This window comes from Sphaeramia orbicularis, chromosome 14 (assembly GCF_902148855.1).
Source record: "Sphaeramia orbicularis chromosome 14, fSphaOr1.1, whole genome shotgun sequence".
Lineage (NCBI taxonomy): Eukaryota > Metazoa > Chordata > Actinopteri > Kurtiformes > Apogonidae > Sphaeramia > Sphaeramia orbicularis.
In genome coordinates this window covers 12565410-12583872 of record NC_043970.1, presented here as the reverse complement: position 1 = coordinate 12583872, position 18463 = coordinate 12565410, and the positions used below count along the sequence as shown (strand labels likewise).

Below are 18463 nucleotides of genomic sequence, written 5' to 3'. Positions count from 1 at the left end.
CCCATAGATGTCATTTAAAAATACTTTTTTTTTCATTCATATGTACATAACATTACATACAATGAATACAACATTGATATGGTAAAGAAATAGAAATTATCATTAATAATATCAAATATCACTCACCCAAAATTATGACATTGCTGTTACAGCTACACAAAGCAGTTTTATTTTGAAGTAGTGAACTGGCCTTTGGAGAGTTAAATCATTTCGATGTTGACTGAAGACCTGTGGTCTGACACATGACAGCCATTTTGTTCAAAGTGAAGTTTTATTCCCAAATTATCCATGGTGTTAACTCTTCTTCCTGGTAACACCAGTGACATTCCTATATCTTCATATAGACATTAGTTAGAGAAAGAAAGTGAATATGTTTCTTTTCTATTTTTATATGACTATATCATCTTTGTCTTTTGTTATTCTATTTGACTTTTGTCAGGTATGGCAAAATTGAGTGCCGCTGAAAAACAAAGATTACACTGGCAGTTCTGTAATGTTAATTTGCACTGACAACATGTTCTAGTTTTTGCACTGAAATGTTTTAATCTTCTCAATGTTGTTCCTGAGTTACATGGCATTTTTGATTCACCGTTTACAACATAAAATGAAATTACACGAGGGTGGGGGTGGATTGATCTGCCTTGGCAGAGGTCCGCGCTCTCAGAGTGCTTTTCTAGTTCCTGACTGGACCCTTCAGTGGGCCTGGCTTTGGCCCATGGACTGTATGTTTGACACCTGTGGTCTAAAGTGACCAGAGGTAAAACCTTCTACAATCGGTTCTAAATGTAGTTGTGAATAAAAGAGTTAATGAGTTAAATGTAGAACTGATGTTACTCTTCTACTTTATATTAGTTTAATCACTGAATAAATACTGGTCCTGTTTTCAGAAAGAAAAAGCCTCTACACAATCCATTAATTAGAAAATCTGCATTTATTCCAAGTTATTTACAATAGTGGTTCCTTCTGATAGATCCATTCACACACAACCCCTTCATACAAACAACGTTGTGTAAACTGAGGCAGGGAGGAAGACATGGAACGGATTAGACACGACAGAACAGAGTAGTTTTCTTTGATATAACTTTAAAAATACTCTGAGAAAAAGTGTGTTAAGGAGGAAGATGAAGCTGTACCTGATCGATGACCTGTATCTAGGTCAAAAAAAACTAAACAAAAAAACACTTTCTCAACTAGGCAAAAAAGTTCATCAGCTGAAGATTAAACATCCAGAGGTACGAATTGTCGCACTCGAGATGATACGAAGATTCGGCTTCAAAAAGCACATCAACCATTTGCAAAAAACAAAAATCAAAGCCCCGAATTATTGCTGGCATTAAAAGGCACAGATTAATTCTTTACACGGATTAAAATAAAAAGGTCGATGCGTTTTGGAGTTTGACTCTTCCTATTATTCCTCCTCTCAGTGCAAAAGAAGATAAAGTTAAGAAAATATAAACCTCTGTAAGCATAGCCGAGACATACATGTAATATTGCACTTTGGTTAGCAGGCGGTGCATTCACTGCACATAACACAACAATTATAAACTTAATACATTATTTATTTATTCAGATGAAATTCCCCATCAAACAGCCTTTAAAGAACACAATATTATTTTGCTTTGGCTTAGTCTGTTCCCATCCAGTGTGACTGATTTACAGTAAAAACACATAATATAATAAAAAAAAGAAAGTCTTCCCTTGTTAAAATGTTATTACTGAACAATCATTTAAAAGAAATTCTGATAAACTTTGGATTTAGCCTTATTCCCCCACTGCAGAAGATACAAAACAATAAGCACATCGTGATACCGTAGATGTCAGTTAACAGTTTTAAATTAACACTTACAGCGATGAAAATGAATATTATTAAAGTTTCAGTAAAAATAAATAAGGCAGAGTTTGGCAGCTGTGGGACGCAAATCTAAACGTCTAATGAGCTGAGGCACAAAGAAATGGAAAAAAAAAGATAAACATGTCCGCAAACTCCTCAGCTGTGGGTGTGTTTAGTCCAGATACTTGGAAGACTGTGCTTGTTGTTTGGGGTTCTATGAAAAAGTGCTTTTTTAGTGGCTCACCAGCATCTGCTAAAACTATTACTGTAAAAAAAAAAAAAAAACTTCAATGGATGTTTTTTTTTTCTTGACAAACTAGTACTTCCCAACAAATAACTGTCATTTCCTTTATATTTACTCCCTGGTGGGAAATAAGCAGAGTATGAAAAAGAAACCAAAATCTAAACACTGTATGGGAAAGATACTATGGAGCCATGACTTTTCGATCCATCAGTTACTTCAACACTTTTTCAATGAAAAACAAGAGTTAAAACATAAATACTCACTAAATCTAATGGAACCTAGTGGATGGATAGTCATGTCGCCATCATTGGCAAAACATTAAAACCAAGGCAGCATGAAATCACAACGCCTCTGTGTGTGTGTGTTTTCTGTGTCTAATTGTGCTGAGGCCCAACAGCAGCAGCTTTTATGTGGTGGATGAGTCTTGATAAGGCACAAACTTGGACAGTTTGTGGGGTGAACTGGGATTTGGACACACTGAACTGGCCGTCATCTGGAAGAAGGCCTCCTGCTCCAGTTTCTTCATGTTTAGTTCCTCTTCAAGGGCCTGGAGGGTTGGAGAGGACGAGAAGGTGATTACATGACTGAGCTTAAATGAAGGAATTTACAGCAGGGCTCTTATACTTAGAACAAATAAAAATATAAAACTATTGACACCACAACAATATAACATAAACTTAAATGGAACAAAACTGCAGGTAAAGTAAGTGTGTGTGTGTGTGTGTGTGTGTGTGTGTGTGTGTGTGTGTGTATGTGAGAGACCATTGATGCACAGCGGTTTTGTAAAACATATTAATTTTCATTAAATCAATTATTTCCTAACAATATTAGAAATCACTGGCATGTTTTATCAAGGATCAAAAACAAGTTGAATTTGTGAGGTTGTCAGGTTCTGTTCTACGTTAGAGACCTGTGGTCTTGCTGCAGGAGGTCAGTCTCCCAGTAGAAGTGGGTGGTACTTTCACTGGAAGAGAACTTAACCAATTAAATGAAAGTCCATATATGACTTCCCATCAGTAATTAATAGTAACTATATTGATATCTCTATTTTCATGTTATACTCAGTGCCAGTGAAAACGCAACACTTGAATGTGTTTTATTGTTCCTGAGCTGCATCAACATGTTTAAGTTTCACCTGTATAAGATAATCCCAGACAATTTCTTAACAACCTGAGACAGGTTGAGCTATTGTCACGTTTGAATGAACTTGTCTGCATTCATAAGACTTGTTTTTCTCATTGCTCAGCAATGAACTGCTCAACTTAAGGAACTGTGGTCAGTTAAGGAGTGGTCATGTTCTGTATATAAAGGCAAGCTGAAAAGCACCAAAATCATTTGCAATAACTCAACAATACTTAGACTGACACGTGACCAAAGATGCCATACTATGGGGCTCCTGGAGGCCGGAATCTCTGCTCGGAAGGTGGCGCGCCGTTTTGGATGCAATGTGTCCACCATAGTCAGGATGCAACAGAGGCATGAAGAAACTGGCTCAACTGCAGACAGACCTCGGCCTGGACGAGCACGTGTGACCACGCCACAGCAGGATCGCTACATTGAGCTGCAGCACCTCCGGGACCGCTTTGTGACTTTTGGTTTTGGAGGTCCTTGAGTTTCTTTCTTTATCCTTATTTTTTGTCAACAAATTTGGATGTGATTTTTTATTTTTACTGTATAGAAATGGCCTATGATTAATTCCAAAGAGCTTATGGAATAAAAATCCTCATCGATTTAAAAAAATATAAGAATCTTCAAGTGTTGCGTTTTCATTGGCACTGAGTATATAAACCATCAAAATATGGCAGATTATAAGTAAAGGCACATTTTTAGTATTTCAAAAATTCGTAAAAGTTAAAAAATCAAAATCTCTCAAAACTGTGAACAGATTCTGTAGACATTGTCCCAAGGAAGCTACAAATAAAATTTGAAATGAATCTGACCAATAGTTTTGGAGAAGAAGAAATGTTGAAATGTAGACAATGGTGACCTTGACTTTGACCATTCAAGGTCACTCAAGGTCAAAGGTCATGGACCCAAATTAAAGTCCATATATGACTTCCTATCAGTGCTCAATAGTACACTATACTACAATTTGAATTGATTTCAACCAGTAGTTTTATCAGAGAAGATCACTAATGTAGCCCATTGGTCAGCGAGTTAAACACTAAACTAAAACTAGTAAACGCCACAAAATAAGAATAAAACAAAGCACTTATGTAACTGTAGAAGTGTCGTCCATAACCACAGTGTAAGACTAAATGGAGTCATTTGCAGACAGGTGTGTACCTTCTTCCTGGGTTTGAGGTGGTCCCTCCAGTCCTTCAGCAGCTGATTGTGTTGTTCATCCAAGTGTTTCAGCCTCTGAGTTTCATTTTCAACCAGCAGGTGGCACTTTTCATTCTGCAGCAAAAAATAAGACAAGCTCCTGTTAATGATGATAAGCTCCTTCATTCTCCTGGTACAGAGACCATATGTGTGTTCATACTGTTTGTACTTGATTTATAGGAGTTGTCAGCATTTTGTTTTTCCTCTTCTTAGTTTAGAGAAACTTTACAAGCGGTCAAGAGCTAAGTAAGAAAATAACAACTCAAATAGTTTCTCCGCCAGAAGGAAAGTTTTACATTTGAGCAACTAAGGCTGGAAGGCTACATGGTCAAAATGGTGACCGCGATAATGCTGTTTACATCAGGTGGCAAAGAGGAAGGTGAGAGGTGACAAGGCTTTTGCAGTCGCTGCCCCCAAACTGGAATAAACTACATCAGGCAATTTGTGTTTTTAAATCTTGTCTTCAAACATTTTTTGTTCTCTTTGGCTTTTATTGTTTTAATGTATAATTACGTTTATTGTTTTTACTAATTCTTTTATGCTTTATTTGTTTTTATGTCTGTGGCCAACTGTGTTGTTTTAAAGTGCTTTATAAATAAAGTTGAGTTGACATTGATAATCTGTATATGTATACTCATTAATATGGGAATTTCAAATTACTTTAAACATGACAAATGCTCCTGAGTGAGATGGTTACATTATCCATAAAGGATGATTCAAGACAAAAACACATCTATAATCCCTGATTTACTTTTATTAAATTATATCAAAATTAAAAAGTAAAGCAGACAGTTAAAAACCTCTAAATACAAGAGACAGTATATGTTATAACAGTGAGCCTGTTTACATCCGCACTAATACTCCGATCATTATCTGATTTCTGGAGTTACCAGATTATTCCAGTGATCATGTAAACAGAATGTAATCTGATGTTTTATCAGATAACAGCAGTAATCTGATTATGAGAAATCAGATTAACACACCTGGATTTCTCCCCAATTCTGTGACATCTTCCTGCATGTATACAGGTAAATCTGCCATCACTATGTACATACGAACTCCGAAAGAAATCTGATAATGGACTGAAATGTCTAAACCAGGGTTTATCGATTATCGCATTCCTTAAATGCATGTAAATGCATCAGATCTGATTATTAAAATTATCTGATTCCTCCCAGTTATCAGATTTTTATGGTCATGTAAACGGGCTCATTGATAATGACCACATACCACTGTCAGTAGAGCAGATATACTATGTCAGTGTTTCCCAACTTTTTTTGGCTTGTGACCCCATTTTAACATCACAAATTTCTGGTGACCCCAGAACAAAGACATTTTTTTGCTAAAATTAATTAGTTTTTGATCATGTAATAGTTTTCTATACTATGTTGCAAATATTAATTTTAGAAGACATTTAGTCTATATAATGTATATTATTATGGATGGAGGCAGAAAAGCCAGGTGTAGATTACTGCACAAAGTGAGAATTTGATTTTCCTTGGTCAGGATATGTACAGTCAGTCCAGCTTGGATTTACAAGGCTGACAATTAATACTGAACAAACAGCAACTCAAACTATGAATTATGAAAGAGCTGCAGCATCTGAAACCGACCACAATGAACATTTGAAAGATAAACAGAACCACAGTGTTTCAGTTTCAGCTTCACAGTTTGTCATGTCTTTTATGTATTGGGATTGTGTCTCTCAACTCATCATATATTTTTTATTAGTAAGTTTTTCTTAATTTTTATCAATTACTAGAAATTTCAGGCGACCCCATTTGAATTCTAGGCAACCCCATATGGGGTCCCGACCCCAGTGTTGAAAAACACTGCACTATGTGTTAATAAGACGGACAGACAGACAGATCCTGTTTTCCCATCATTCACCTGTAGTTGTTGCAGCTCTCGGATGTTGCTCTCACACTGACCAACCATCTCTCTCATCTGGTTCTCATGTTTCTGCTGTTGATGGAGCCTCTCCGCCTTCTGCCGCTTGTCCTCCTGCTGAGAAAACTACGAGACAGGACACCAAGACCGAGGTTTACTACAGTGTTCTGCTTCTAAACATGCACTGATGAGGACGTTTTACTGGGACTATTACACTGGTGCGTCTGAACAGTCCTTTCATGTACCTGTTTGATCTTTTCTCTGTCCTCTGAAGCGCTGCCTGTTGAGTTGATGCGGAGGCTCTTTTTGAACATGGCCATGCGAGTCTTGGCTTCACTTCTCTGGATCTTGGGCAGACGGTTCTTCTCCTGCTGCTGCCGAGCTTTCAGAAGCTCAATCATGCGCTGATTATAGCACTGCATCTGCTCCTGCTCCTGGAGAGACAAATACATCAGTGTCATCTACTGCGCAGGTGTTAAACATACGGGCCCGCCAAAGGGTCCAGTCCAGCTCCTGGGATAAATGTATGAAATGCAAAAATTACACTGAAGATATTAACTATCATTTTAGTTCAGGTTCTACATTTGCCCAATTCTATTTCAAGTGGCTCAGACTAGTAAAATACTATCATACTAATCTAGAAATAATGACAATTTTTTTCTTGTTTCTCTGTTTTAATGTAAAACAAGTGACATTACATTAAAAAAAATTTACAGTTACAAACTATCCTTTTACAAAAAATGTAAATAACCTGAACAAATATGAACATCAGGAAGTGCAATTTTAACAATATTCTGCCTGTTCCTAAATGTTTTGTGCATTTGTAGATCCACTGTGGTCTGTAAGTTGTAATGTACATTTACAAATGATCAACTGAGGCAGAATATTGTTAAAATTGCTCTTATTTTTCTCAATAGATTTCAGTTTGTTCATAGTTGTTCATGTTATTCACATTTTTTTCAAGGATAATTTGTAGATGTAAACATTTTCCTAATATTACTTTACTTTTTCCACTCTAAAACATAGAGAAAAGTTTGGAGTTGACATTATTTAAATATTATTCTGTTAGTATTTTACTGGTCCGGCCCACTTCAGGTTATGTTGGGCTGAACTAAAATGAATTTGACAGCCCTGGTCTACTGTTCCACAAAGCAGTTAAGACAGGGGTGTCAAACTCATTTTAGTTCAGGGGCCATATCTAGCCAAATATGATATAAAATGGGCCGGACCAGTAAAATAATATAAATAATAGGATAAGAACTTTTGAGTGAAAAAAGTAAATTCCATAATGAAAATGTTTACATCTACGAATTGTACTTGAACATAACATGAACAAATATGAACAACCTGAAAATTCTTTAGTAAAATAAGTACAATGTTAACAATATTGCGCCTTAGTTTATCATTTATACATGTGAATCACAACTTAGAGATCACAGTGGATCTACAAATGCATAAAACATTAAATAACAGGACAAATATTATTAAAATTCCCCATACTTCTCTTAAGACATTTCATATATTCACATTTTTTGTTAAAGGCTAGACTGTAAATGTAAACATTTTTGTGTAATTTTACTTTTTTTACACTAAAACAAAGAGACAAATTTATAGTTCTCATTATTTATATGTTATTATGATAGTATTTTACTGGTCTGATCCACTTTAGACTGAAATGACCTAAAATGATTTTAACATCCTTGATTGTTAATATCTTCAGCGTAATTTTTGCATTTTACAAATTCATCCCAGGGGCCGGATTGAACCCTTTGGCGGGCCAAATTTGGCCCCTGGACCGCATGTTTGACATCTGTGAATTAAGATAAGAAAACTTTGGGAAGTTTCTGAAGTACATGAAGGTTTCATTGGAATAAATGGTGACACTGGTTTACCTTCTCATGTTTCTTCAGGAGCTGATGTCTCTGGAGGAAGTACTGGTCTTTGAGCTGCTGCTTCAACAACTGATGTCTCTCAAACAGGTTCTTCTCCTCCATGTCCCATATTGTCGCTTCACGCTCTGATCACAAACACAAAGAACGATGACATATTAAGACATATGACATAATATCGCCTAGTTTTCACACTAGCCCTGTACTGAACCTGTTAACACAACCGTAAAAATCCAATAACTGGGAGTAATCAGATAATTGTAATACTCAGATCTGATTCATTTACATGTACTTAAGAGATGTGATAATCGTAAACCCTGATTTAGATGTTTCAGTTCATTAACAGTTTTCTTTCAAAGTTCGTACATACATAGTGATGGTAGAATCAAACTTTATGTTATTGTCACATTTGACTACGTAACGTCCGTTTTTTACCATTTTTAATTGTTTTTAACGCATGCACAGACGTAAAAGAATGAAATAAATCAGATTAACCTGTATACATGCAGGAAAACATCGGAGTACTAGGGAGAAATCCAGGTGTGTTAATCTGATTTCTCAAAATCAGATTACTGCTGTTATTTGATAAAACATATCAGATTATCCTCTTTACATGATCACTTGAATAATCTAATAACACCAGAAATTGGATAGTGATCGGAGTATGAGTGTGCATGTAAACAGGCTCAGAGTCAGTTTACCTCTTATTAGGTGGTGTTTCTTGTTAAGGCAATCCCTCTCCTTCTCTTCAATCTCTCTCTTATTGTTGGAGATGATTTTCTTTAGTGTCGAATCCAGGTAATTCTTTTGAGCTGTCAAGAATTTATCCTCCTGTACAACAGGAAAATAAGGAGCAAAAAAAAAAAAAAAAAGCAGAAAAGCAGCCATTTGTCAGCAGTAGTGGAAACATTTACTTTAGGAGAGAAATTTCATGTAATATATTTAGTTTTTATCCAGTATTTAGGAACAAAGGAGGAAAACTGTGCTTTACATTTTAGTAATATGTAATGGAATGTGGATTCAGCGACAGTCATTTAAGTTTGTCCACAATGGGATGATATGATTAAAACTTACCTCTATTAACTTATTTTCATGGAAGGCGTTCATGCTCTGCTTTAAGGATTCTTTACGCTGACGTCTGGGCAGCTTGTCAACAGATTGCTTTACCTAAAAAAAGAATATGTGTTCCAGTTTTTACAGGTTCCTTTTTTTCCTGTAATTAATGTGTTTTGGGTCTGTAGCATTTTCTTATAGACCTGTTTCACATTTGCCGGAAATATGCAATGGGAACTCCTATTTTTGGGGGCATTTCGTGTTTGATGTGGGTTCTTGTGTCGACATGTTGTGTGTGCCCAACACAGCGAGACAAAATGGATAAGAGAATGTACACAACCTGTCTGACCGATTTGCCAAATATTACATTTGCTGAATGTTGCAAGGTTCATGGAAGAAAACTCCAAAACCAAAAAGAACAAAATCAATAAAGGGTACATATTTTTCCACAAGGAATTTCTCCAAAAATATCAAGGTCAGTAGAGAGCGATCAGACTGTTCCTGAACTGCTGGCTAGAATGACAAGTCATTAGTATGTTTACGTAAACATAATTTAATGTACTAAAGCATCATAGTCTGCTTTGAATGAAGCATTATGGCATCAGTTTGTTCTGTTTGGGATTGTCCAAGTGGACGTCTTGTATGTAGCGACAGTAATCTTAGCCCAATGCTATCATCAGTTAACCTTTTTTTCGGGTAATGTTTATGTTTATGTACGTGTGTGTCTGTCATCTTAGTATCAAATGTACTAGCTGGGCAGGTTTTTGTGAGGGTTAGGGTTAGTTAATAGTTAATATTCGGACGTGAAATGTCTGCTGCAGACATACATACTACCCTTTTTAATCACAAACTTTGGTCCCCCATCCCGCTGGATTGCTGGAATCCATTTCTGCCTAACCTCACTGTCCACAGGAAAAGAATGAAAAGACAGATACGGCTGCTTTTGGGCAAAATGAGAGCAACCTGGAACGCTACAAACAGTTGTTCTTTGTTTGCGCCATAGTTGCCCTGATAGGCAAAGTACAATTCTGCAAAGATTGCATATTTCTGGTCAAAAATACGGATGTTGTGAAAAAGGTCTATACTTAGAAACAACAAATTACCAACAATTTATGGTAGAAATTCAATGCAGGACCTATTATCTATTTTTGTTCTTTAAATATTAATGGTTTCTAGATTGTTTTTCAACATTCTTACTCCTTATTGAAAAAAGTGGGTTTATGTTGTCATTCATTTCAACACTGATTCTTTACTGAATTTGTTGAATTTCTTGAAAACCAAAACCTTGATGCTTTACCTGCTGACTTTTCACTAATTTGTCACACTGATCTAATGAATATTTATGTTTTCACTACTGCACCTCTTTTTTCTTGTGCTTCATCTGATCCTGGAACCGGTGGTAGTCTCGGTCCTGCTCCGCCTTGATGCGTTTGGTCTCTTCCTTGAGTTTGATCTGGTGGTCTGCCTCCATCTTCTCTATGGTCTGCTTCTGGTGCTTCTCCAGGTTCTCCAGCTCCACGTCATAGTACTTCTTCTTGGCCTGGGACACGATAGATAGTAAGACAGAAAAACCTGAAGCTTAGGAAATGTCAGACAAAAGTGTATAAGACTATTTAACTTTGGAGTCAATCACTGAGATAAACTTTGAATAGTAAAATAGAATAATTCAATGGTGTTGGCAAAACAAAAATCATAAGTAAATATATTTAAGTTTTAATTCCAATTCTATAAATATTTAAATACCTAATTTCTTATTTTTCTCTTTATTTTAAATTCAGGGTGACATAAAAAAACAGGAACTTTTTAACAATCCAATTAAACCAAGAGTGATGGAAGAAAAATATTTTATTCATAGTAATTGAAACCTTAAAACATGCCATTTAAGAAACAATGATGGAATTTTCATTTTTTAAAAATTACTTCCTGTAGATGGCGTCCTCCTGTACGAATGCATTCTTGAAATCTGCTGTTGAGATTCCTCATTGACCGCTGCAACATCTCAGCTGGGATACTGTGAATTTCATCCTGAATTCTCTGTTTTAACTCATCCAGAGTTCTTGGTCAAGTCATGTACACTTTACTCTTGAGATAGCCCCACAAGAAAAAAAAAAATCACAAACGGACAAATCTGGCGATCTAGGGGGCCAGGGAACGTTACCGGATCTTGAGATCACACGGTTACCGAACAATTGTCGCACAGCCGCCAATGGTTACTATGGTAACCATTGGCCAAAAAAACGGGAATTGTTGAAGTGCGTATTGACAGACATGAGCAAGTGGCAGCACTGCGAGACAGTGACCTTGAGCAAGTAAACACACCCCCATTTTAGTAACCATTGGCTGCTGTGCGACAATTGTTCAGTAACTGTGTGATCTCAAGATTCGGTAACGTTCCCTGGCCCCCTAGATCGCCAGATTTGTCCGTTTGGGATTTTTTCTTGAGGGGCTATCTCAAGAGTAAAGTGTACACAACTCGACCAAGAACTCTGGATGAGTTAAAACAGAGAATTCAGGATGAAATTCACAGTATCCCAGCTGAGATGTTGCAGCGGTCAATGAGGAATCTCAACAGCAGATTTCAAGAATGCACTCGTACAGGAGGACGCCATCTACAGGAAGTAATTTTAAAAAAATGAAAATTCCATCATTGTTTCTTAAATGGCATGTTTTAAGGTTTCAATTACTATGAATAAACTATTTTTCTTCCATCACTCTTGGTTTTATTGGATTGTTAAAAAGTTCCCGGTTTTTTGTGTCACCCTGCATTTCACTGTTTGTGGTTTATCTACCTGTCTTTTTCTCTGCACTTGCTTATTGTATGTTGCTGCTGTTAACTGTGAAATGTTCCCACAGTGGGATAAATAAATTCATATCTCATCTTATCTAAATAATTATGAAAATATGAAAACATTGCTTTAGTTGCAAGAAAATTAAGTCAGTTACAGCTTCAGTTCTTAGGTTATGTGACTCACATTCATCTCCTGATCAAATCGTCTCTGCATTTGTTCTCGTTGTGTTTCCAGTTTGGTGTTGAGAACAGACTGAGCTCGGTGCTCCTCCTTCTGCAGCAAACGGAGCTCACGCAGCTCCTGACGTCTAAAAAACACACACAAACCAGACTGTTTAAGACTTAAACCATTAAAAGTGACTGTTTTTTAGTTTTTGCTTTTCATCAAAGACTGAAACAGTGTAAAATGTTTGGAAAACTTAAACTGACCCAGATATTATTCACAGGCTGGCCAAAAAACCCACAAAAAAACCCCCATCCCAATCTAATATTTCATTGGACCACCTTTAGCTTTGATTACAGTATGAATTCACTGCAGCATTGTTTTAGTCACTCAATGTTAATACAATGTCACAATAAATGTCATAACATCCATTTCTGTCCAGTTTTACAAAAATTTTTGGCCAAGGTCTGGTTTTGATATTGGAGAGTTGAACTACTGTGTAAAGTCATCTCCATCACATCCCAAAAATTCTCAAAGGGGTTCAGGTCTGGACTCTGTTGGACATGAGACCTCATTTCCATACATGGATTTTACACCATCAAGTGAATGAATCCAACTTTTATGTTGGTTCAAACTGATGGCTGATGAAATGAAAAGCTACTTAGTGCATCGGTCTGGGTTAAATACATTTTGTAGGTTCCACATGTTAATCACAGCAGTAATTATCCAATGGCAAGATCTGAAATATTTGTGTTGATAAATCCAGGTTGTGCGTTTTTGTTCATAAAGGTGCACTGTCATACTCTTACCACTAGATGGCAAAAGCACTATTCAGTGCCCTCTAGAAGCTGCCACAACTCTACTTAGTTCCCTCAAAAGTGCACTAAACATCATTTATACATGGTACCCTTTTTGGAAAATGAAAAATAAAACACATGGATAATTCTGGTCTGAACATCTGGATTCTGTAAACTGTTGCTAACCTTAGCTTCACCCTGATCTAAAAGTAGTAAAAGAATCAAATCAGTCTTTTTTTCCCTTGTCTAGACCATTCTCAAGGGGATAAAGCCCATAAAACAGAACAGTGACCTCTCCACTTTGAGCAGAGGAATGGACAAAGCCATAAGGTCATGGTCGTCAATGACAACAAGAAAAGACTCAAAAACAGACTTTTGTTGGGAAAACAGAGGGGGGCAGCTTTGTCTATATACTGTTTGTTCTGTAAATACCATATACCTTAAAAATCTCATCTCTTCATCTTTCTTCTCGTCATCCCTAATGATCTTGGAAGTGGTCACGCTAACCTCCACGCCGTCAATGACAAACTTCCTGGTCCGCTTCAGAGTCTTACTGGAGAAATTCTGAAAAAAAGAGAAAGAAAAAGAGATAGAGGGAAGAAATATTACCAAAAATGGTGACATTTTATTTCTGTTAGAGTTGACATCTCCCCTGCACTTGTGCTCTTACATGTAATTTCTTCTATGCAGGAGGAAAACCACATGTTTAAAGGGACATTTTTGGGGGGAGATCAGTCAGGCTGTGTACTAAAAAGTGACAAGGCTGGACATATAAGGACTCCGTTACGTAGAAAGATTCATGACACAGTGTGAAGGCATTTTATAGTTTTGAGTCTGTCATGACCTACAGGGAAGGAAAGGCTGAACTGCATTTGTCTCCATGTGTTGACAAAGGTATTAATATTCCAGTCAGTCTGGTTCTACTATGACGAGGAAAAATGCTCTCCTGTCAACATAATGCAGAGACTGAAAAAGGAAGTACCTCAGTAAAAACAACAAGGTATCATCCACTAAATATGACACAATGTGACCTGAGAACTCCAGCCCTTTTTTTAGTTACACAATCTCCACAACAATGCTCCCCAAGAGCCTACAGCATGTAGATTTGGGTTGTATTCTTTAGAAATCCATTAGACCTGCACAATTATTGGAATCGCAATGCTAGCCTGCGTAATTCTATAAGTGACAATATGCTACGATTTAAAAGGTTCAGTGTCTGGTGACATCTTGGATGCAGTGATACTGAGCAGATAGAGATACTGCGTAAGAAATACTAAATGAAAGCTGCAGAAGGATGGAAATCAAGGAGAAAAGCTCTTGTCTCTGTCCAAATTAAAGTATAAAGCAAGATGATATGATATTTTCATGCTATTGTTTATAGGAGAAACCAAACATCATGGTCAGAGATTCCATGTTGCTTCTGTGAGTGATCAGTGATTAAACCAGCAACACTTCCACTGCTCAAAAATATGTGATTAGTCAAAGCCCTCTTAGTGTAGATAGACGTGTTTTGTTTTTCTATCATTTTTGTAACATTTAGTTCCCTTAAAGTCTATAATTCTACTTGTGAAGACTAAAATTAGCCATTGGCAACTATCAGGGCCACATTTTGCTAATACTGATATATTAAGTGGGCTATTTCCACTTAAACAGAGCCAAAACAAACTGTAGAAGTCTCATCTCCTCTCAGTCAACTTGGTTTATGATACGGTCAAAGGTATTTACGAAGATTTCCCCCCAATCATCACATGCTAGAACCTTAACATTGTGATATTTGTAGAGTTTTAGAAGTTTTGTACTGTTTATACCAATATACCTTTAAGTACGTTTGACTTGGAAACTCATCAGTAATCTGATTACTTCTGGAATCACAATATGCTTTTTTCATCAAGTGATTGCAGCCCAATAACTTACAAATGTGCAGTTGTCAAACCATATAAGACTTTTTCTTGTCACATTTTGGAAGTTCAAGGTCTATTTTTGTTCATGAAGATCACCAGGATCAGGCCAACGGCCTCTCTCTTTGCTCCCAGATGAAAGTTTAACAAATCCTAATAAACATGTTTTGTTTTGGGTTTTTTTTTGTTTTTTTTTTGGGGGGGGGGGATTATTTCAAGACATTCATTGTTATTCATTTGTTCATTACGTGAGTCAGAGCTCAACTTCCTGTGGTTGAAAGACTTTATGGCTAACTAAACACGTTACGTTACAAGTTTTTCCAATCTTAATCAGCTTCCATTGACAGTATTTACCAAACTGATACCACAGGGTTTATACAGCAAACAGAGGTAGCTCTGATGCTGGATATCGTCACTTCTGGGTCATAAAAAGCCATTGCATGTGTGGAGCGGAGAGGTGAATGATGGGATGGTGAGATCAGGAATTAAACTGGTGTCAGTAACGTCCACAGTGAAATCTTCCTTGAGGGACCAGTACAGCTGAACAAATGGACTCCATATGAGTCAGGGTGAGGCCAGGGATCACAGCTACTGGATGGACTCCTTTTGACTGCCTTCCAACTGAATGACACATTTACAGGGCAAATAAATCTAAATGTGTGTGTGTTTTTAAGTACACACCAAAGCTATATCACATGACATAGGGGTTATTCTGCAGGTCATACACTTTGTTTGCTTTTTGCTTTTAAGTGAACCTGTGTTCCTCCCATTCATAAAACCAGTTGTCAGTAACACTGAACGTACACATAATCAGTACGAGTTGTTCATTTGAATGCATATTAGGACTGTAATGTCCCTTAACCCCAAAATGAATTTTTCTCTATGTTTATCATTTCTAAGTGATTTATTAGCACTTATTGTAATATTATGGTCTGTATTTTGCATTTTTAAATAAAAATGACCTATTTCCCTTTATTTGATTTACTGATCATGTAGATGTCCATAAAAGCTCAGATTAAAGTTGAGGGTCATTATATCAGAAACAGAGAAAACTGAAGAAAAAGTGACTTTTTCTGTACAATATATCATTAACTGAACACAAATCAAGTGTCTCCATCCATTGTCATTTATCAAACTCCATGGATTTTACTGGTGAATCAATGTTATAGAAGATGATGGTGTTTCCACATTCACTACGGACCCTCTGAACATCCAAATGGATCATATCTGATGACCACGAAAAGATGACCAACTGTATTTTACACCATTTACATGTATTGATAGGATTAGTGGATCAACAGGCATGAAATAGTTTACATCAGTATATGGTTTTTATGGGTTAAACAATCACTTAATGCTGCAATTAACACTTTGACTGTATTCTATAAGGGCCATTAACTAACAGTTCTACAAACTCCCAATACTGCTTATTGATAGCAAGGAAGTAGTGACCCCATCATAACATGCTCTGCCTGATGAAATTATAGTAAAAAGTACAAGTTAATAAAAGAATTCAACTAGTAAAATGGACATAATTAACACTAACATCTTTGTCTTTTCTAATATATACTGTAGGAAAAGCACCAGAACAACAATATCACGTTATGCTTAACAGTAACATAAGATCACAGTCTGTTACATACAACTTCAGAATATGAACAATTTCTGATTAATGTAGAGTTATCTGAAAGATGCCACTAAATGGAAAAATAGGTTCTTTACTGGTCTACACTTAAGCATTAGTCTTGAACTTTCTGGGTCTCAAAGTGCAGTAGTTTTGTAAATATTATCAGTCAAAGTTGGAGCTTCTGACACTCATGGAGCTGAGCAAAGCATATTAACATTGTTATTCATGTACAATAACACACTTAACACTGAGCACTGATTAGAAGGTTCCTGAGAGGCTAGTCATTATAGAATATGGTCATGTAGAAGAAGGCAGTAATAACTGTTTTTAATGATTCATAAAGAGACATGCTACCACTATCACAGTAAGAAATTAGTTAATGATGAATAAGTGGTTCTGTTACAGCGCTCTCCTCTACGCAGACATGCATTTGCACATGTTGTTATGTCTGCCTGTGTTGTCCTATCTAAAAAACACTGATACCCTGTGCACTCTCACCACAAGCTGCTGGCTGAGGTTCTTGCTGAATAATGTGTTCTGGAAAAACTTAACATACCACAAACAGGCCCATCTCCACACACAGTCAATAGGATTTCCATAACGGTCTGTCCAAAAGCCCCCAGAAGCAACTGGACGACAATGGGCTGCATAGAAACTTCCATTCACAGTGGTAAATACTGAACTGAACACACACAAAGGCCACCATTGGTTGTAATGAATGGAGAATGATGCATATTTTGCCACAGAGAGGCTTGGCGTCTAATGATAAAATAGTTTCTGTCTTCTCTCCTTCCTACTCACTTCCTCACTGGTGGTGTTAGACTGGGCACAGATCTGATAAATATCAAGACCGCTCTGATACATCCACCATGGGATAAACGAGTTGGCTATAAATCACTGGATTATGTCTGACATGTATTGTTGTAAATTGAAATATGAATGTGAATAATTCAGCCTGAAGTCACTGAATACATACAGATTTAGTATTTATCATGACTGATTAAAAAAGAAATCTAGGCTAATGTGGACTATAAAACTTGAGGTTTGAAGTCAATAAGCAGCATCCCTCGCTGGATCCACCCTTGATGAAATGTGTGAGTCAAGCCTAATAGAAGACAGGCAGGCCTCTGTTTCAGATGGCCAACACCCACACCCCAAAACACAACACAATGCACTTTCAGTTCCTGCATGGGTGCAGAGAAATCGTTTTTCCAAGGAGGGGTTTTCCTTCGGAGGCAGTGAGCTGCTATGTATTTTGACACATCGGCATTAGTCTGTTTCACCACCAAAACATGCTGAAGAGAGACTACATGTGAAGTTCACTCATCTTTATCGTCTTTTACAAAGAACTTAAAATGATTTAAAAGCTCTGCTGCATCTTCCCTGCTTTTTTGGCAACACGAAGTACATTCAAAACATAGGAATATTTAAGGGTTTACGCAGGTTTGAACAAGGTACATTTAAGACTTTTTTAAGTCTGGTATAGAATTTAGGAGGATTTAGGAAAATAAAACAGCAAAAATTCAATATAACATTCACTTGTTTTCACTGGTGTATAATAGCACAAAAATGAGAACTGTTGTTTTCATCAAGGACGTCAGTTTCAAAATGAAACGTAAGTGGGAGCATCTTACAGTGTAATACCTGTGTCGGCTACTGGCTTGGCTCCCAAAGTCCTGACACCAATAGACTTGCATGGACTGCTCTCTTCAAGTAATGAGTCACGAATGGTTTCCAGTCTCATCAGTTTTATTTTAAACCTCTAATAAGTGATGATTATTGCTCCATTAATCAAATCTCAGGGGAAACGGAAGCATTAAGCTTTGATTGACAGGTCTGTATGACAGCATGCTCACCTGCCCTGCTGGACTTTCAGAGTTTCTGTTTATGTAACAAAATGCATTTTTATTACACTAAGACCATAAAATGGCTTTGTGACTAAATGTTTGGTGTTTACC

General features: G+C 36.8%; 1 protein-coding gene across 1 annotated transcript in view; it reads right to left on the bottom strand.

The window, feature by feature from the left end:
* Positions 1-1549: 1549 nt before the first annotated feature.
* The window catches only part of stk10 (serine/threonine kinase 10), a 70299-nt gene continuing 53385 nt past the window's right edge, over positions 1550-18463 (bottom strand). The window contains exons 11-20 of the mRNA XM_030154763.1: positions 13420-13544; positions 12205-12328; positions 10593-10772; positions 9254-9346; positions 8881-9010; positions 8183-8307; positions 6536-6724; positions 6291-6416; positions 4362-4475; positions 1550-2622 (exon numbers count right to left, since the gene is read on the bottom strand). Of these exons, the coding sequence (XP_030010623.1) occupies positions 2482-2622; positions 4362-4475; positions 6291-6416; positions 6536-6724; positions 8183-8307; positions 8881-9010; positions 9254-9346; positions 10593-10772; positions 12205-12328; positions 13420-13544 (1347 nt within the window). The 3' untranslated portion in view covers positions 1550-2481. The remainder of the gene's footprint in view (positions 2623-4361; positions 4476-6290; positions 6417-6535; positions 6725-8182; positions 8308-8880; positions 9011-9253; positions 9347-10592; positions 10773-12204; positions 12329-13419; positions 13545-18463) is intronic.